The sequence below is a fragment of the Prionailurus viverrinus genome, chromosome X (genome assembly GCF_022837055.1).
Source record: "Prionailurus viverrinus isolate Anna chromosome X, UM_Priviv_1.0, whole genome shotgun sequence".
Taxonomy (NCBI): Eukaryota; Metazoa; Chordata; class Mammalia; order Carnivora; family Felidae; genus Prionailurus; species Prionailurus viverrinus.
The window spans coordinates 95,567,453-95,588,504 of record NC_062579.1 but is presented as its reverse complement, the minus strand read 5'-3'; the positions used below and the strand labels follow the sequence as shown (position 1 = coordinate 95,588,504).

Sequence of the window (21,052 nt, the reverse complement as noted above, 5' to 3'; positions counted from 1 at the left end):
TCCTTCAGGGGCAGAGACTAGGTCTTTTTTTTTTTCCCCTCGTTCTCATCTACTCAGATCCTACCACAGTGCCTATCACACAGAAGGTGCTTAAGTACCAATTGAATAACTTACAAACTGAGTGTGTGAAAAATAAAGGTGGAAGTGCTCTATTAAAAATTATACTATTGGGGCATCTGTGTGGCTCAGTCAGTTAAGCATCTGAGTCTTGATTTCAGCTCAGGTCATGAGCTGTCAGGTTCATGAGCTGAAGCCTGGCATTGGGCTTTGTGTTGACCACGTGGAGCCTGGTTGGGATTCTCTCTCTCTCTCTCTCTCTCTCTCTCTCTCTCTCTGCCACCCCCCCAAAATAAATAAATAAGCTTAAAAATGTTACTATATCATTTTGCATGGGTTTGGGAAGAGCAAGTATACTAAGCCTAGATTAGATTTATCAGATTTGCTAGCACAGTGCTGTGCTTTGAGGCAATTAGCTGAAAAAAGGAATATTTGAACAAGAAAGGGAGAATAAATAAATGGAGGTAGGGTTCTCGATAAGGAAGTGAAATAATGGGAATTAAAATACTGGATCCTGGGTATGGAGTGGGAGAGGCTACAAAAGGGCAAGTGAATGGACAAAAGGAAATGGCTTCCCTTAGAATCATGTCAAGGATAAACCTTAGAACTAGTGAAAGCCAGTTACCTGTGTCGAAAGTGAGAGTCCAGTCAAACAGACGTTTTGTCAGTGTAACATCGGATCTCTGTTTGTTTGGAGTGTTTTGTCCCCCAAGATGATGATTTGGAGGCTGGGTAGAGACAGCTGCCCAGGCATTGTGTAGACTTGTATTACATCGGCCCTGTACATCATTAATGCCCTTGAGCAGTCCCCATAGATTGTATGACCTGCACATCTTTCCAAAATCTGTACAATAAACATGATTGCATTCATGTATATAGACTGTCCATTGTTTCTTAAGTGCCTGGAATGTTCATTTGCTTGTTTGGTTAAATGTTTCGAGCAATGTTAATAAGGAATTGGGCCATATAAATTTCCAATTCAAAAGCACTAATGTTATTGTTGCTGTTTGTGTTTGCTTTCTAGCTTTAAGAGGTTCTGAAAAAATGCGTTTTGTAGAGCTTGCCTGCAATGTTAGTACTGAATGAGAGCTAAAGAGAAGCATGCTTTTATCTAACTTCATGCCTCCTTGGTAAATTTAAAATAAAGAAAACTCTTCCTCAACATTTAATCAAAAACCGTAGAATATTTTCAACACAAAGACTTTTTCTGAGTGCTGTGATACACGTCAAATTCATAATGTAGATCACAGATTTAGGCTCAATCTATTTAGCCTGAGATGATAAATGCTACCTTGCAAACAGGAAATGCCCCCAATTTTGATCTGATTGTCTCCTCTGGCTGGGTGATAATGTGCTGAAGTAATACTCCAACACACAATTCCCAATGAATAATATTCATCTCATCTTCGTTAATGTTGTTAAATAATTTCAAAACTCTCCTCAAGGCAGCTGCTTTGAGCTAGGGAGCTAAACACAGGAGAGGCCAACGTTTTCTTTTATTTGTCCGCCTGTAGACACAGATGTTGTTTGTGTTGTCTGGGAGCACAGAATATGCTCTAAAATGTCACTGTTATTTTCAGTGAGTCAAAGTGACATGAAGCTGGTGAAGTGAATCCATAAGAATTAGTACAAAGTGGAATAATAGTTCAAAAGGAGGTGTAAAAATCCATTAAACTCCTACAAGAACAATGAGCTAATATATGCACAGGTTAAGGGTCTCTTTTTTTTTTACCCTGTCAGTGACAAAGGAAATGCCCCTGGTCTCCCAGCTGCCATATCCCTCAAAGTATTTCGGCGGCTGGCTGTGAAAATCCAGATGGAAACAGCAGCTAGCTGAATGAAACCTGGGAGGCGGGGAGCAGGAAGTTGTAGCACCAGCCACACACACGTTGCACAAATGAGAACTAGGCTACGAATTGGAATGTGCTACTTCCAACTTCATATGCTCTATAAGGTGATTAGGATTCTGTTAAAATTGTTCCAAGTTAACTTTGCCAGTTGGTATCTGTGTGGCCTCGGACAGTTTACTTAATCTCTCTTTGAGCCTCAGTTGTTTTATTTGAAAACTAGGGATAATCATAACCTTTCTCTCAGAGCATACTGTGAGGATTAACTCAAAGAATGTATGTTTCAGGGCCTGGTACACAGAAAATGCTAAATTCACATTTGAATCTACTTTCCTTTTCATTTTAAGTATGTAAAACTGCATGTTTCTTGGTAGCTTGACCTGCATCCACTTGTGCTCTAGGACTGGAGAAAATGTGCTTTGAAATTGGAATTAATAGTCCAAGTGGTTTAGTCTAAAACCTTGTACTTTGTTGGTTATGAGTGAATTTCCTGGTAACTGAGGTAGATTAATTTCCCAGTTTCCACAGTAAATAGAGAATGACCTTTCTTTCTAAATAGAAGTTCTTGTACTGGTAGGACTGTAACATAATCATATTCTCAAAAAGAATTCTCTCATTTCACATCAGGTATACTTCAGAATGAGGTCAACAGTGGGCCTGATTACTAGTGTGTTTGACTACTATCCTACTGTCTCTATATAATAACCCATGCAGCCATTGCCTATATATATACATATATATATATATGTATATATATATATATATATATATATATATATATATATATATATATACTATGCTGCTAAAGAGCTTTTGCAGAAATTAGTGGGAAACCAAGGGAACATTACTAACCTCTTGTAGTTGAGAGTTAGATTTTGAGGGCTATTTAAAGGGTAGGGCTGTATGTGCACCGAGTTAACCATATCCTTTCATCTAGTGTCCTTTGAAACAAAAGACATGCATTTGGTCAGAATGATTAGCCAGGATCATGAGAGAAATCTGTAGCTATAGAATAAAACAAAGGCAAGTAGCTTGTTAGGTGGGAATGGCAGATGTATGTCACTGGTATGGAGACCACCTGATCAGTTATGGTACTTTATCAGTCAGCCCAGATTGGCCCATGAATCCTTCCTGCCACATTAGGATCAAACCTAATCTGTTGATCATATTTACATCAGTTTAGAGTGATGTAAGCATTCAGGAATTTCAGTGTCCAGAATTGAAGCCTTGTGATTTCCACTGGAGTGAAGGCAAAATAGCAGACAAGTCAAGAGAAGTTCATCTGTCATTTCCCTCATTCGTGGCAGTTTCTGAACACATATTGGTTTTTCAGTATTATTAATCATGTTACTTTTTTCATTGTTCTCAGCGTTCAGTGGGAACTTTTAAATTAGGCAAATGGGGTGCCTGGATACTTCAGTCGGGTAAGCCTCTGACTCTTGATTTTGGCTCAGGTCATGATGTCAGGGTTCGTGATATCAAACCCCACATCAGCCTCTTTGCTGACAGTGTGGAGCCTGTTTGGGATTCTCTCTCTCTCTCTCTCTCTCTCTCTCTCTCCCTCTCTCTCTCTCTCCCTCTCTCCCTCCCTCTTCCCTCTCTGCCTTTCCCCATGCTGTTGCTTTTTCCCTCTCTCTCAAAGTAAATAAATAAACATTAAAAAATAAATTAGGCCAACAAGAAGCATTCTTGTTTCCTACATCATTTTCTAAAAACTTGCTTATCAAGGTATAATATACAATAAACTGTACATATTTGTAGTGTGCAATTTGGCAAATGGTGACAAATGTATAGACCCATGAAAATATCACGACAGTCATCATAGTGAACATATCTATCACCTCCCAAAAGTTTTCTCTTGCCCCTTTATAATGCTTTTCTCTCTACCATCCCCCATCCACTCCATTCCCAGGCAGCTACTGGTCTGCTTTCTGTCACTATAGATTAGTCTGCATTTTACATAAATGCTTTACATATGATGACTCAACTTACAATTTTTCCCCTTATGATGGCACAAATGTAATACACATTCAGTAGAAACCATACTTCAAATTTTGAATTTTGACCTTTTCTCGGGCTACTGATACGTGCTACGATACTCTCTCACGATGCTGAGCCAGAGCTCCCGGTCAGCCATGCAATCACGAGGGTCAGCAACTGGTATACTGACAGGCATTCTGCACCCGTATAGCCATTCTGGTTTTCACTTTTGGCACGGTATTAAATAAACTACACAAGATAGTCAACATTTTATTATAAAATAGACTTTGTGTTGGATGATTTTGCCCAACTGTAGGCTCATGTAAGTGTTCTGAGCACACTTAAGGTGGGCTAGGCTAAACTATGATGGTCAGTAGGTTAGGCGTGTTAAATGCATTTTTGACCTACAATATTTTCAACGCATGATGTGTTTGTCAGAATGTACTTAATGCCTATGGATTATGAGATTTTTCACTCTGGCTATTGAGAACAGGGACTATTTCCAGCCCGCTTCAGATTCCAAGTTGTTTCTTTTAATCCTTCCAGGCGGTTCTTTGTCTAGTCTCAGGTGGTTTTCTACCATGCCTGTGCCATTCAGGACTCCGGTGATGGTCGAGGGCGGTTTGGGGGGCTCTGCAGATCCCTGGAAGTCTCTTTCCATGCAGCTCTCTCCTGTTTGGTGCTCTGTACTGCAAATGCTAGCTCTATTGGCTTTCCCAGACTACCAGCTCCAGCTCCTGAACTCAGAGAGACTGCTAGGATCCACCTTTGTTCTCCCTCCCTGTGCTGACGTCTGAGAACTCTTTGCAGGCCTATGAAACTGACTCGTTTCTCATATCTCAGGAATCACTGGCCTTTGTTGCCCATTGTCTAAAACGCCATTGTTGGGTATATATATATTTTTTTAATTTTTTAATTTTTTAAAGCTTATTTGTTTTGAAAGAGAGAGCAAGTGGGGTAGAGGGAGAGAGAGAGAGAGAGAGAGAGAGAGACGGGAGAGAGAGAATCCCAAGCAGGCTCTGCATCGCCAGCACAGAGCGCCATGTGGGGCTTGAACTCAACCGTGACATCATGACCTGAGCCGAAATTAAGAGTCAGATGCTTAACCGACTGAGCCACCTAGGCGCCCCTGGTATATTTTACCTGGGTTTTGTTGTTGTTACTGTTTCAGGTAGGAGAATAAATTTGGCCCCCATCATTCTATCTTGACTGGAAGTCAAGACTTTAATGTTTTAATGTTTTAAATTCTCTAGAATTTAACGTTTTCCTGTAAATAGAATTCACATTCAGAAGTCCCTATGAGTGTCCTAAGAGTTCTTGCCACAACCTTTGCGCATTTGGAGAGTTTCTTCTTTTATATTCCTGAAAAAACAAGAAAAACATTTCATGAGAACAGTCTGAGAGGAGCTACCTCCTCCCTCCAGGACACTCTACAGATTTGCCAAGATGGGAATTTCTATCTGGTAAATGGGATGAAACTGATGGATGAAAGGAGGAAAGATGTTTCCACTCAAGCTAGCTGAAAGGTCGTCTTTACCAAGGCTTTCAGACTGGTTTTAAGAAGCCTCCCAGTTCTATACCCTGGGGTATATTTTGAAGAATTTTAATAGGGAGCCATTTCCCAATTCATTAAGCCAAACAATATAGTGAGGGCAGCTTCCTTTGTGATGCTATTTCAGTCAGAAGACAATACAGAGAACGTGTTCTCCATTAGTCTAATATTGCTATAAATTGTTTTTCCTGAATCCACAGCCAGTGGGCTGCTGTCTTTCTCCTCTTGGCAAATTTGTGGAGCATCTATCATTTGAAATGCATAGCTAATTTACCAAAATAGCAATTTTTCAATTTGCATTAGTAGGCATTGTTTTATGGTAAGCAAAACTATCTCATATGCATCAGAATTGTATTCATGAATTTAATCCTTTCAAGAGCGGTTCCCTATTAACTATGGACTTTAAACTTTGGGATTTAATGATCAGTCCTTGACTAGAATTATTCTAGGGCCTGAGGGGATGACAAAACTACCTTATATTTATCTGGGCCTTAATAAATCACCCAATGCTTTGTGGAAATTATCTCATTTGGTTTTGAGAGATACCAAAAGTTTAGAAAACACTGTAGGATCTGGAAGTGTAATTTAGTAGGTAATGCAGATGATATGCTTATAGAGAAAAAAGAAATATACAGTCACGTATAAAAAATATATAGTAAAGCTTAGAAATGCTGTGGATGAGGATAAGATTATTGGGAGAGGGGAGATGATAGTTGGAGAATACTTTGTGAAGGTAACAACACAGGCTGGATACAGGAATTAGATTCGTGAAAAATCAGAGGGAGGTGTTCCAGGTGGTTGGCACAATATGTCCAGAGATACAGTGGCAAAGGTAAGTGGGGCATCTTTGAAATGTGGTAAGAAGAATCCCCTTACAGAGCAGAATGTAGTTTATTGAGTAGTTTTTTTTGTAAACAGTGACTCTGGTGCACAGTTCTATCTTGGTATCTTTACTCATTCATCACAAAATAAATGCCTACAGATTAGTGTAGAATATTATGGAAGTCACACTGTTTGCTTTTGTGAGTATGGTTTGAAGCACTCACAAGTGGTTTTTTTTTTTTTGGTGGTTATTTAACTCTTTAGCTCACTTGTCTCACTTCTGCAGGTGGAATTGTGCCACAGATTAATGCAGTTTAAAATTCACACACACACACACACACACACACACACACACACACACACCAAACAGCTTCACATGCTTTGTGAACATAATGAAAATGCACAAGTATACCTGGAAGACCACAGTGGTCAATAAGAATTCAGCCTCCAAAGAGTTATGAACAGCCAGAAGATTGGACCAACAAAGGTAAGAAATGAGAAATTTTTAGGGCCATTGAGCACCATGCATTTTCAGTGTTCAGTAGCCCTGAAAATTTCTCATTTAGGCCAGGAAGTTTCTGTCTTATTCGAAATGTTGAAATAAAGGGAACATGCACAGGTTCTCATTGATCTAAATTTCTGTTGAAGTCCAGGACCTCCCACCATCTTTTCTAGTCCCTGATTATTTTTCCAGGCTCTTGTTATGAAGGCTGGAGAGCAAGCATCACATTTTTCATTGTGATGGTAACGGCTGTGTGTTAGCCTCAGAGCAAGTTCGCCCATCTTATGTGAGTACAGTCTACATGGGCCCTACACTGAGGCCAATGTTAGTTCAAGAAAATAGACAGGAAGTTGCTTATTTCCATATTAAATGTCCTTCCTTCTTAGATTGCTGAAGGATATTCTCCTGTCTCTCTAAATAAGATTGGAGTCCCTTTTGATTTCTTCCAGGTTCCTTCATCATCTCCCTTCCTTTTGACGTTCTTTACAGTTCTGCGTCCTTCTCTGGTTTGAGCCATTTTTACAGATTTACAACTTACTGTACTTCTGAGAGCATCCTTTTTGACATTAACGTGGTCTGTTAACTATTTTCTGGGATGGCTCCAGTTAGCCAATATTGGTCACAAAGCATGAACGTTTATACTTCAGGCTTTTAACTCTGCCCAGATTTTTTTGCTGTGCTTTTCACTATACTGACAGATGGAGAAATCTTGAAAATTAAATAAGGCATAATTGGTAGGTCCTGAGTACTGAGATAATGGGTACATTTGAAACTGTGAGGAGGGAGATTAGGCTTAGGAAGCTTTGCTATTTTCTTGAAGTCCTCTGATAACCACAAGCTCCAGACGTACCTGTGGGAACACTCCATTTCTCATTGCTGTGCCCCAGAAAACAGATAAGCCCTCAGCAGAAAAATAAAGGTCATGTCTGGGTGGTGTGCCTTTATTACTTTGTTGTCATTTGGGCCTTTAAAAAAGCTCTCTGTGGAACTTGCCAAAGAACATGACATGGTCCTGTTAACTCACTCTGCTCGGTGCCTAGTATGGTACTATTGTGCACTTGGTAAAGCTTTTTCATAAAGTAAGACGAGAGGAAATTAAATTGGGTTAATTTTCTAAGACTCAGAGAAATCAGAGAAGTCTATTTTGTTTTGTTTTCTTGACTTGAAATTGAGTGGGTATTCAGTGGAGCTGTGTTTTAAGTAAACTAACATGAACTGATTTGACAATTTGATATCATTTTATCTTCAGAGCCCCTAAACTGAGAAAGACAAAATGGTACCCAGTAAGGAAAATTATTTGTGTTCTTTCTGCTTTTGCTTACTTCTCTCCCTCCTCCTTCCCTTTCTTTCTTTCTTTCTTTCTTTCTTTCTTTCTTTCTTTCTTTCACTTAAGATTGTAATAACACATTATATTTTCCCTAGAGCCAGTAATGAATTTTTAGTGGTCAGTAATACTTCTTAATTGTGTGAATTTTTATTCATTATGCTATAGAGTATTATTTGCAGTAGCCATGTTTATAAACTGACAGTTTTATGTTTGATGAGTAACTATTTAGTCAGATGATTTTTTAAAAGGTTTCTTAAGTTTATTTATTTTGAGAGAAAGAGAGAGAGAGAGAGTGCGCACACACGTGCACAAGTTGGGGAAGGGCAGAGAGAAAAGGAGAGACAGAATCCTAAGCAGACTTCATACCAACAGTGCAGAGCCCTATGTGAAGCTCAAACTCACAAACCATGAGATCATGACCCGAGCCAAGATCAAGAGTCAGATGCTTAACCAACTGCACCACTCAGGTGCCATATCAGTTGATTTTTTTTTACATCATGTATTTTACATACTCTATTGATAATTTTGCAGTTCACAGTGAATACCTAAGCTATATCAATATTTTAATATTTTAAGACTGGTAATCATGACACAAGATCTTATTTAGCTAACATGGTGATTATCTTTCACAATAGAAGCATGAATAGTACCTTGATTTATAAAACCACTAATTCTTTCCCCATTTGAAAATATTTACCATTTTACATTTTGCAGTAACAGGTCAAGTTATAATTGCAGAGTTTTAGAACAGGGGAGTTACCCAGATATTTATTTCTGGTGGACCTGAACATTTTACAAATGAGGAAAACTAGGATGTTAATTGACTTATCCAAAAACAACATGGCTAATTAAAAACACCTGCTTTTGCACATGGTACATAAGGCATGTTATGAGTCACAGTAATTAAAGCTAATAATTTTATCCCCCTTCCCTTTTCCTTACTTTGGAAATGGACTACACTCTATAGAAGTTATATCACAAATCACTCAGGTCATGGCTAAGATTAATCATGCTTTTTGACCTCCAATTATTTATTTGGAGTATGATGCCTTAAAGCTCCCTTTTTAGAGGAAGTTTGGATGGGTAGAATTTTAAGGAAAATAAAGTCTTGAGCTTTTCAAACTCAAAATTGGCATTTCTAGAAAAATGCTGACACAGATAACTATGACTTTCCCTTTCAAGTTTTGATAAATGGCTTCTCCAGGCTGAACACCTGAAGATCAATCCCTAGATTCAGAGAGAAAATTCAGTAGTTCATTTTACTTGGCACTTCATAGCATTTAAAAAATTACTAATTTATTAACATTAATAGTGGCTTAAAGCGATCCTTTGTGCCAGATTCACTCAACTTATTCTCGTGATCCCCAATTACAGAATGCTCCCTTAGAAGCTGAAAGCTCATCAGTGATCAGTATCATTCTTAGTTCCACCCCCCTAAAATTGGGTTTCAACTGTTATGTTCCTAGGAAAACAGGGCTCCCTAGAGAATCACTGAGAAATCATGCATCAGTTAGCCTTGATTGCTTCTTGGCTTAGATAAAAGCAATTTTGCATCTTGACTACCTTTTCATTCATGTGACATGTACTTTCTTCCACTAGGAGGAAGAGAGTAGGGTCTGCTGCTAACCCGAGACCCTCGGCTCCATCTATGAAAATTGACTGGCTCTCCTGTCTCCTCACTGTCCTATTTTCTGGTGGTGTATAATCCACTAAAAAATTATATGGAGGTATAATTCAAGTACAATAAACCATGCATACTTAACGTGTACAATTGATAAACTTCGGCAAGTACCGCACATACAAAACTATTGTCAGGAGCAGGAGAACAAAGATTTAGATCATCCCCATTGTTTCCTTGTGCCCCTTTGTTCTACAGTTCTCCCTCCCTTTCTCCCTGAAGCCACCACTGATCTATTTTTTGTCACTATAGATGGGTTTGCATTTTCTAGAATTTTATTTAAAGGGAAGCATACAGAATATAGACATTCCATTGGTCTTCTTTCTCTCGGGATAATTATTTTGAGGTCCATGCATCTTGTTATGTATCAATAGTTCATTCATTTTTTAGGACTGAATTGTATTCCACACATCCTGTGTGTGTATATATCTACCACAGGTAGTTTAGCCTTTTACCTATTTATGGACACTTGGGTTGTGTCTTCTTTTTAGCTAGTATGAATAAAGCTTATGAACAACCCCTTATGTAATTTTGTTTGGACAAAAGTTTTCATTTCCTTAGGATAAATATCCAGGAGTGTATTGCTCTCCTGTGAGGTATTGCTTTACCTTTTGAGGAAACTGGCAAATGTACCATTTTACTTTCTCACTAGCTGTCTATATAGTTGCTCCACATCCTTGTCGACACTTGGGGCGGTCAGAAGTTTTCTTAGCCATTCTGGTAGGTCTGTAGTGGCATCTCATTGCAGTTTGAGTTTATGTTTTCCTGGTAACTAATGGTGTTGAGCATCGTTTCTATTGCTTATTGGTTATTTGTATACCTTTTTTAATGAAGTATTTCTTCAAATCTTCTGCCCCCTTTAAAAATTGGGTTTCAACTGTATTAATTTGCTCAGATTTTGTTTCTTATGAGGCTGCAAAATAGGTTTTCCTTATAGTAAAATTTAAATACATGTTCATAAAGCTCCAAATATACCATTCATTTGGCAACATCTGTATCTGTTTACTCCTGAACTGCAATTTCTCATGGTACCGCTATCCATTTAAATTGTAGGTATCTGAAGGTACACTTTCATTTCTCTTATGGCTAGCTTTTTGGTAAGAATAGACCTATAATAAATCCAATTGAACTTCATCTTCTCTAGGGAATACGTAGTATTTTAGGTAACAAGGTTATATGCAGAAGGCTAAAAACAACCACTTAAGGTGCATTGTAAGTGCTTTACAGAAAATGCATCCTATGGGAATTTTGAACACCACCAGGACCTTTGTGTATTTAAGGAAACAATTTACAATGGTAATGTTGATTTCAAGAAAGAGAAATGTTCACATCACTTACTGTAAGGGAAACTTCTTTCTCTCTCTCTTCTTTTTTTGTTTAAACATTAAAAAAACAACTGATAGCTTACTTAGATTGTTACTTTTTCTAATTATGTATTGATAAGGAAGTGTACTTTTATCTGGTTGTACTTAAAAAAATTTTTTTAATGTTTATTTTTGAGAGAGAGAGAGAATGAGCAGGAGAGGGGCAGAGAGAGAGGGAGATACAGAATTCGAAGCAGGCTCCAGGCTCTGAGCTGTCAGCACAGAGCCCGATGCAGGGTTCAAACTCACAAACCATGAGATCATGACCTGAGCCGAAGTCGGATGCTTAACCAACCGATTCGCCCAGGTGCCCCTATCTGGTTGTATTTAATTAGAGAATTTGTGATTTAACCTTTGCATTCAAATCAGACTATGGTTCCAACAGAAATTTTGCAATTTTTGATCATTTTATATACATTTCATTACACATATTTTGCATGTTTAAATTTCTTTTTGAATGGGAAAAAATCTCTAACGAAAAGGCATTTTTCCTACATTTACCAGTGATTTTTATTTTTTAACTTTCTGTAGTATTTTATTATACAGAGTGGCAAATTGGCTGTGTATTTATTTTTATTTGCTCATCCTTTTCCAATGAATGTCTTTAGCATGACTCAGATGCTCATATTCAAATCTTTGGAAAATCACATCTCAGTGCCATTGTAGGAGTGAAAATAAATGCACGTCTGTGCTTTTGAAAGTAAATTTCCTAATTAGTGCCCCGAATCCATGGAAAATGAATGGGGACACTTCATAGCAATTCAATTCAAGCTCTTTCTTTTCTCATTGCAAAATCTTTGGTAATCCCACAGGAAGGTTGTTCTGTCACTTCTCCCCTTTTCCTGGCTCCCACTGACTTCACAGTAATCTCGAGGAATGGAGTTTTCAAGGTGTGGCCCCTGGGCCAGTAGCATAGGAGTTACCTGGGAACTTGTTAGAAATGCAGGTTCTCCAGCCTTACTCCAGACCTGCTATCTGAAACTGAAACCGGAGGGCAAGCACAATCAGCATTTTAACAAGCCTTCCAGGTGATTCTGAAGCATGTTGATGTTTGGGAAGCATTGGTCTAGGGGAATGAAGTTGTGAAGGCAGGCCAATATAAAATTCCTTTCCTGCAGCTTCAAGCTGACAGGTTCATTATCAGGTTGCTGCAGCAACAATTGCACAGTAGGATTGGATAATGAAACATTGTGAAATTAAGAGGCATGAATATTAACTGATGACAATATTCTAGATCACTGGGATTTATATTTGGCAAAATAGATTTTTACTTTTAGCCTTATGTCAAGGAGAGGCATGGTTTCCTGAGGTTTTATGCTTGATAGGTGGAAGCTATGCCTATTTTTAAAACATCACTCCTTCGGAATTTAGACAAATTTTTGTGGAAAAACAGAATTGCTCTTACCTGCATCACAGAAATCATAAGTAACGTGCTTAGGAGTGACTTATAATATAATTGAATTATCCTAATACATTATGTATGTCCACAATATCTGTTTCATAGAGCACAGTACTGAGCACCCGATGGCTATTAAATAACCATTAAGATTTGATTTGTTAAACCCTTTTTTGGCAATTATATGTCATAAAAATCACTATTTTTAAAACATTTATTCATATTCTGCATTTTCCTTCCAGTGTATGGTCCGCCTGTCTAAATTCTAGCACTTTCTCCATTCAAAGAGTGAAATTCATTTCAGGGTTTGCATTTTATTGATATGTGCTAAGGATTAGATGCACTCAGTTAAGCTTCTTCCTGGCCAGATGACATACCCTGTCTCTGATGTCAGTCGGAGAAAATCCCATATAGTGTACAACATCCCTGGATTACCTTATCTAAGTATTACATAGACGTTTCCGATGATGTATCTTGGCATGTGGTCATTTTTCATTAACTTATTAGGGACCGTTAAAGCATCCTTTCCCCTTTTTGACACCTTGCCATAAGTGAATGCAAAATTGACTGTAAGACTGAATGCCTGATATTCATGCAGTGAGTGGATGGGGCTTTATTGGCGTCTAGCAGAAACCGTACGCAGAAGGGTGTTTCAGGAAAAAGGGATCTGTTGCTCTCTGACATGGGCAATAGACAAATGATGCCTATCCTCCGGACCTTATTTTCCTCGACTGTAAAAAGAGAGGATTCATTACACCATCTCTACCACCCTAAACACTTTTTGGATCTAAGACTCGAGGTAGGGACAGGGAGAGGGAAAATCCAAACCCTGAGCACCGCTGATGCATGATACACAATTGAATATTTTTAATGAATTTGTTCAAAGAACGATTGAGTCAGAATCATTAGCATCAAGTGGGCCTCAGACTCCTTTGGAGACGATGGGAAATAATGATATTAAGTACCCAGAATTTCGGTGACAGACTAATGCATTTTGAGAAACGTACTTTAGAGAAGTATATTTAAATGTAATGTTTTCACCCAGATTTTTCACGTTGAATTACTTACTCTTAAGTCTAGTGTGTATGAAATACTTAGAAAAGCTGATAATTTTAATATTTTAAGCATAGGTGTGCTCTACAGATCATATATTTTCTTCCTGGAAGAGAAATATCTTTTAAAGGACAGCTTTCTACGCTTTATACTCCTCTACACTCACTTATTTCATTACATTTTGTGCAACCTAAAATTGTAGCTATAAAGCTATTTTGGGCATGCTTTTTCCAGAGCCTTGTAAGAATCAACAGGAGCATAATTTTAAGCCACAGAAGTGCAAAATAAGCATAGAATCCTAGCTACTATAAATAAAAAGGCCAGAATTCTAACTTTGCAAAACCACATAATTACTAGCAAGGGGGGGGGGGGTGTGAGGACAGAAAGTAGAATTTTCGTGGGTATTTCTTACTGTTTCTCAACTTTTTTCTCTGAACTTTGTTTCTTCTCAGAGATGGAATTCTGTGAAACTCCTCACACTCTGTGCTCTGGCTACCAGACAGACATGCACAGCGTTTCTCGGCACGGCTACCAGCTAGAGATGGGGTCTGATGTGGACACGGAGACCGAAGGTGCTGTCTCACCTGACCACGCTCTGAGAATGTGGATAAGGGGGATGAAATCAGAGCACAGCTCCTGTCTGTCCAGCCGGGCCAACTCCGCGTTGTCCTTGACCGACACGGACCATGAGAGGAAGTCGGATGGGGAGAATGGTAATAGAACGATCTATACTGTTTAAGTAAAACCCGGAGTGAATGCAGTTTTTAGCCTTTGATTTGTTTTCCTTCCCTGTGTCTTCCTATCTTTCATTTCGTATGCGGGATAGTGGGTTCCCATGGACAAGGCATGTACCTAAGTATCTGGCAAATAGACACATTTATTTATAATGATAGATAAAATGCTTTTTATTCCTGGTGATTCCCCTGAGGGAAATAATCTCATGCGGTCAGCAGTATTGTGCATGTCGTGTTTATTACTCACCTTTTATTTCCGTCTTTATTTTCCAGTGTAATACTAGTGGTATTTATTATGGAAAGTACATTTCATCCATTTGGGCTTTATATCAATATATGAACAATGAGATGAACAACTGTATAGCAAGCATATTCTGTATGGGCTTTCTATTTTAATTCAGATTAAACTGTCAAGTGTATAGACAGATCCAAATTAACGAAGTTAGACCGAAATGATAAAAAAAAAAAAACCCAGAAGGTAAATTAACTTTTTAGCCATTTGCCAGATGGTAAGTAATAGTAGCAATATCATTAAGTCTCAATTACATATTGTTTTCTTACAACTTTTAGAAGCAGAAAAGTTTTATCATTTTGATTTGTTGCATAGAGGTTAATTTATTTCTGCTCCCTGTCTCTACTGAAGAACAGAACCCTTTCATAAGAAAGCACATTAATGCTTATTAAACACACTAATCTAGGCTCTTCATCATTCTGTTTGTCTAAATTTCATAGGTCCCATCCCCATGACCACAGGCCTGCTCCGTTAGCAGTGGCTAATTAGTATTTCTCAGGTGGCAGAGAGGTAGCCGCCAGCCCTATACCTACAGCTTTCTTCTATTCTGTCTTCTTCTTCCTCGTTCAGCCCACAGGGGGCCCTTCCCACAATGATATAATCAGGAATGACTGTTTGCCTACTAGTTAGATTATCATTTCCTTAATGATAGGCCATAATGTTTTGTACTATCACCAAGTATCCTTTGGGTCTTGGTTTTTTGTGTTTTTTGGTTTTTGTTTTTTGTTTTTGTTTTTTAGTCTACTTTCAGGTACATATGTATATATTGCTGGCTTTGGCCAAGAGTATAGGAGGTGAATTTTGGAAATGAGAGGAGAACGTAGATGATCTATGTGTGCATAGTCATATGCAAGTGAAAGAGCACTAGGATGGAAATGATGTGACCTTGGACTGCTCTCTAAAGTGTTCTGGGCTACAACTGTGAAACAGAAAAACATAATGACCAAATATATGTAAAAAGGGTGCTAGATGGTCTCCTGCATTGCTGAGACTTCCCATCCTCCCTCATCTCACTCCTGACATATGAAGTTATAGCCAGTTCACTGGATTGAAACATTAAAATAAAAGAAGTTTCGCCATGGGTTTCAACCACTTTTCTACTCCTACAAGATCCTAAGTATGGGGTTTCTTTTGGAGTGATTAAATGATTCTGGAATTATATATTGGTGATGGTTGTAGAGCTCTGTGAAAATACTAAAATCCACTGAGTTGTACAGTTTATAAGAGGGTGAACATTATGGTATGTGAATCATAGTTCATTGAATCTGTTACTTAAAATATACTATGGGATGAAGGGTAGGGGTTAAAGATTGAGGATTCCCAGGTGACTTGGATAAGGATTAATTCATAAAATGTTTAATATTACAGGTTTTAAGTTCTCTCCTGTTTGTTGTGACCTGGAGGCTCAAGCTGGGTCTACTCAAGGTAAGTGTTTGCCAATATTTGACCGCAGATTATTTTGCCTGACACCCACCCCACAGAGTGGAACCCTGCCCCTCTGACAAACAACACACAGAGGTGATTAATTGACCTGTCAAAGATGAGTTCATTGGCTGCTTATTGGTTTGGTTTCCTCTGGAAAACTTCATGTATGTATGTTGGTGGTGAAGAGGAAGTGAGTCAGGAGCTGGGGAAAAGGACAATGCAGTATTTAAAGTGGGGTAGGGAAGCGTTGATTTAGCATGGGGGTGTAGATTTAAATCAAGTCGGGTTGGGTTTGGCCTCATGACCTCCTACGTTATCTCTGATTTTTTGCATGGCTCTAGTCATTAATTTGAGATATTGTCATGACTTTACAGTGCCTCCTAGCAAATGGCTTTGGTCCTTTCCTTCAGAGGCTCTGGCTTGGGTTTAGAAGCCTGCTATAGCCATGTCATCAATTATAAATAACGCCTTCAGTGAAAGAACTGGTGTTCATTCTTCTCTGTAAACCTGTGTTTACACTGTGTCATTTTTCAGTGAGGGGACATTGGTGTCCTTTTACCTTTGTCTTCATTGTGCTCATTAGGCTTTGCCTCTTTTCCCAAGGGATACTGAAAGCAATATTTATAAATGATTTTGATGAAAATCAGACTTTTGGAGGGCACGGGGTCTGACCACAGGGCAATGACTCAAAATGGGGAGGTGGTGGGGGCAAAGGATCAGAGGAAAGCTACATCAGAATGAGCTTTACCAAAATGCACATTATCCTCTCCTAGCCCCATCACAAGAACTGCTTACCATCGTGAGCCACCAGACTGTATTACTGTGCCTTATCCCATGGATGTGTTAGGGACTTTCAGAAATGAAACTGTTCGGTTTCATTTGGCCCTCAGTCTAATCAACCATCTATCTACCTTGATCGTGTAATACTGTCTACTGAGACAGAGTTGGAAGACTCAGGAGTGAAGGACATGCATCCTTTTTGTTTTCTTTTATAGGTTTATTTTCCTTACATCTTATTTTAGGAACTGGATGGGGTATCACAGAATCAGGCTGGGTTGCCAAGGAAAACCGATGATCCAGTCTGCTAAAAACTAGTCCTTATTGCAAGTCTCTGTTGGCCCAATATGGACCTCCAAGAATGATTTCAACTTTTGAGAGGCAGTAGAGCATAGTGATTAAAAGTTTGGACTGTGGAGCCAGAGAGCCTGGGTTTAAATCCCAGCTGTGTGACCTTGGGAAAGTTATGTATAAAGTTTCTGTGCCCGAATTTCATCATCTATAAAAGAAGGATAATATTAACGTTGACCACAAGGATTTTGTGACTATTGAATAAATTAATGTAGATAATGATTTAGAATAGTATTTGTAACATGAAGTACAATATGAACGTTCAGCACTTCACTATTTCCGAATACACTTTTAATATCTTTATCTCACACCATCCTCATGATCACTCTGCAAAGTAGATTCTGTTGTTATCCACATTTTACATAGGAAGAAGAGTTAAAATAGCAGTTCAGAAACCAGCTAGCTAAATTCAACTGATTATTTTCTATATATTCCTTTCCTTCCTTGGCTCAACAACTTTCTCCTGCTCAGTGTGAGTTCTGTAAGTCTTAATCTGACTCCTACTTTTCAATGAAGAGTATACAATTTAGAATCTTATTTATGACCTCCAGTATGATTTCACCAATTTGGATTCTATAAATTTTCAATCAGTGACAACCAGGACTGATCGGTCTTGAGCATTTACAAAGGTTCTCACAGAGAAGGTTTGAGTTAAGATGAGAGTATAAATGGCTTTTCTAAAAGCATATTAATTTGGAGAGATAGTTGTTTTCAGTGAATTGAACTTGATATTTGTGTGCAAATGTTGCTATTTATTTCCCATTGATCTCCATTCATGGAATGAAACCTATCAGGGCATCTATTTCATTAATCTGACTTTATTTATTTATTTATTTATTTATTTATTTATTTAATGTTTATTTGTTTTTGAGACATACAGAGACAGAGTGCAAGTGCGGGAGGGGCAGAGAGAGGGAGACCCAGAATCTGAAGTAGGCTCCAGGCTCTGAGCTGTCAGCACAGAGCCCGACGCAGGGCTTGAACCCACCAACTGGGAGATCATGACCTGAGCCGAAGTCGGACGCTTAACCGGCTGAGCCACACAGGGGCCCCATGACGTTATATATACTATATTTGAAATGAGTGAAATGGTGTAAAATTTTTAGGATTTATATATGTTACTGTCTCACACTCCATGCCACCCCATCCCTGTGCCTCAGTTAGTTTTGGTGACACTTTGTTTTGTTTCTTTCTATACATTCTGATTTTTAGATTAATAATGAGGCAGTGGGCATAATATGTACCAGTTTAAGATGATTTAAGCTTCACTCCTGTACATGTGGGAGAAAAGGAAGATAGAGGAAATTGTTAATTTGGCTGAGTTACTCAACTGAGAAAGATTCTGAGACACGATTTCAAGGATGCTTTCAATTCTCTCCATCCTAGATTATGACTTGGATTTTCTCCTTCTGGTTTCAAAATCATATCTATAAGGGCTTGATGCTTTCATTTCATTAATTGGTGAAGCCTTTCAAAATATTTATTTTTTTCTCATTTTCATAAGCCCTATGTGGCTACCCTTCATTGAATTTAAGTCTCCGACATGCTATAACCTATGAAGAATTAAAATAAATCACCATCCCTTTTAGCACAGAAACACTTGGACTGGGCTGCCTGAAGTTCAGGGGAGGGAGAACATCAGGTAACGGGGGGGCGGGGGGGTTCCGGATTTCTCAGCTTTCTCAGGCCAATTGGAAGGAACACTGTTGGAGTTTGTTCCCAATCCCTCAACTTTGTCCTTAATAAATCCTTTGTTGTCTGTTGGTGCTTCCTGGCCTGTTTAGGAAAAATGCACATTTACTCAAGTTAGCTTCATCGTGAGGCCTGGGAGCAGGACACTTTGATATCAGTCAGACTGCTTTATTCATTTTACCCTTTTGCTACTCCCATTTCACCTACTACCTACATCTCTGTTCGTTGCTCTGAGGAAAAAAGTTAAAACTGAGAGACAATATAAATTTGTAGATCTTCTCTGATCTTACAAGCATAGAAATGCTGCAGTGGGTCAGACCTCTGATCATCTAACACACAACTCTGCCTCTGACCCGTGATCCGGTGGGCATTTCCTACAAGGATTTGGCAATCCTATTTGAGCATCAACCTCAGTGATTAAGGTATCGCTCCTAATTACATCTGCCTCTACCTGAGACTGGAGGAATATGCTATATGGACAGCTAAATTTGGGCAATCAATTTCCAAGAATGTGTGTTTCACAGATGGCCTAAATGAAGCAGTTGGATTATAAAAAGTGAAGATTAAATTGCATCTCAAGAAGCTACATGGAGAGAAACAGAGAAAAAGCATTTTTAACCTGTAACTCATAGAGTATACAGATGGTCCCTGACTTACGATGGTTCAATTTACATGTTTTCGACTTCATGGTGTGAGAAGGCAGTACTCATTCAGTAGAAACTGTATTTTGAAGTTGGATTTTGATCTTTTCCTGGGGCGGCGGTACGCAGTACAATTCTCTCGCGATGCTGGGCCCTGGGAACTGGAGCTCGCGGTTGGCCACACGATCGTGAAGGTAAACCCCCGAGACACTTACACCCATTCTGTCCCCGCACGACCATTCTATTTTGCACTTTCAGTACAGTAGTCAATAAGTTACATGAGACATTCAACACTTTATTATAAAATAGGCTTTGTTTGAGATGATTTTGCCCAACAGTTGGCTAACGTGAGTGTTCTGAGCATGTTTAAGGTAGGCTAGGGTAAGCGCTGGTGTTCGGTAGGTTAGGCCGTATTTGTGACATGCAGTTTCGATCTACAGTATTTTCAACTTATGGTGGATTTATCAGGACATAACCCCATTGTAAGTCAAGGAAGATCTGCACATTGTGAAGAAATTATTTAAAGGAGTTGAAATAAATTTATTTAAATAAATAAGAATAGTATAGCTATTTATATATAAAATATATAGCTGTTCATAAATGATATTTCTATGCAAGCAATATTTATTGAGTGCCTACTCTCTGCTGGGCTCTGTATTGGAGACTGGGCATATATGAAAGATGACCAGTGTACATTCCCCAACCTCTAAGAATTTACAGTATAGTGGGAGAGATTGGTGCCCTATTAGTTAGGGTTGTTCATTATTATTTACTACTGTTATTGCAGGTAGCAGGTAACAGAAACCAACTTGAGACGGCTTAAACAAAAAATCACATTTATTTGAAAGGGCATGAGAATGCTTCATGGGACCAGTGCAAGTGAGTGGCTCGACAGCAGGAATCAGATCAGAAGAATTGCCTGGACTTTGCCTCTTGCTTCTGAATCCAGTTCCTTTAGTCCTACCTCTGAAAGTTGACTTGCTCTAAATCTCCATTTGTAAGGCAGGCATAAAGCTTCCTATAATTCCTCAGTTTATATTTTTTCTGTTCGGGAGAGCAGTTGCAATTAACCAGATATTTTTTAGTGCCATTTCTAAATTCCAAGGAGACAGAATAATTTTCCCAGCTTGAGTCAGCTCTCTACCACTGGTCCCATCAGCTACAACCAGGGAATGAGGTCAGTAATACAAATGTTGCTTTGTGGTAACCCACCCATTGGATCCTTGGAGCAGTTCTCAATGCAGGGCAGTCCAAGTCAAGTGGGCATATATACCCAAAGAGGTCTGTTAGGAGAAGAAGAAGGAGCCAATTTTAATACAGTCTAGTTAGTACTGTGATAAAGATGTATGTGCAGCTTGCTACGAGAGCACAAGTGATCTGAAACCAATTATTACAGTAAAATTGGTTATATTAATGCAGTCTAAATAAATGATGTTCTCTATAGAGTGTGTGGTGAAGAACATGGTCTGTGATATCAGATAGACTTAGGTTTGTGCCCTGGTTCTGCCATTTACCTGCTGTGTGTCCTTGAACAGGTAGCTAAAGCTCTCCAAGCCTTCATT

The 21,052-nt window shown here is 38.7% G+C and overlaps 1 protein-coding gene across 3 annotated transcripts in view; it reads left to right on the top strand.

Annotated features, from left to right (window-relative positions):
• TENM1 (teneurin transmembrane protein 1) overlaps positions 1-21,052 on the top strand; it is a 550,900-nt gene that overhangs the window by 54,585 nt on the left and 475,263 nt on the right. For all 3 annotated transcript variants that reach the window (XM_047844103.1, XM_047844102.1, XM_047844101.1), the window contains exons 2-3: positions 14,031-14,291; positions 15,973-16,029. In XM_047844103.1, the coding sequence (XP_047700059.1) occupies positions 14,031-14,291; positions 15,973-16,029 (318 nt within the window). The remainder of the gene's footprint in view (positions 1-14,030; positions 14,292-15,972; positions 16,030-21,052) is intronic.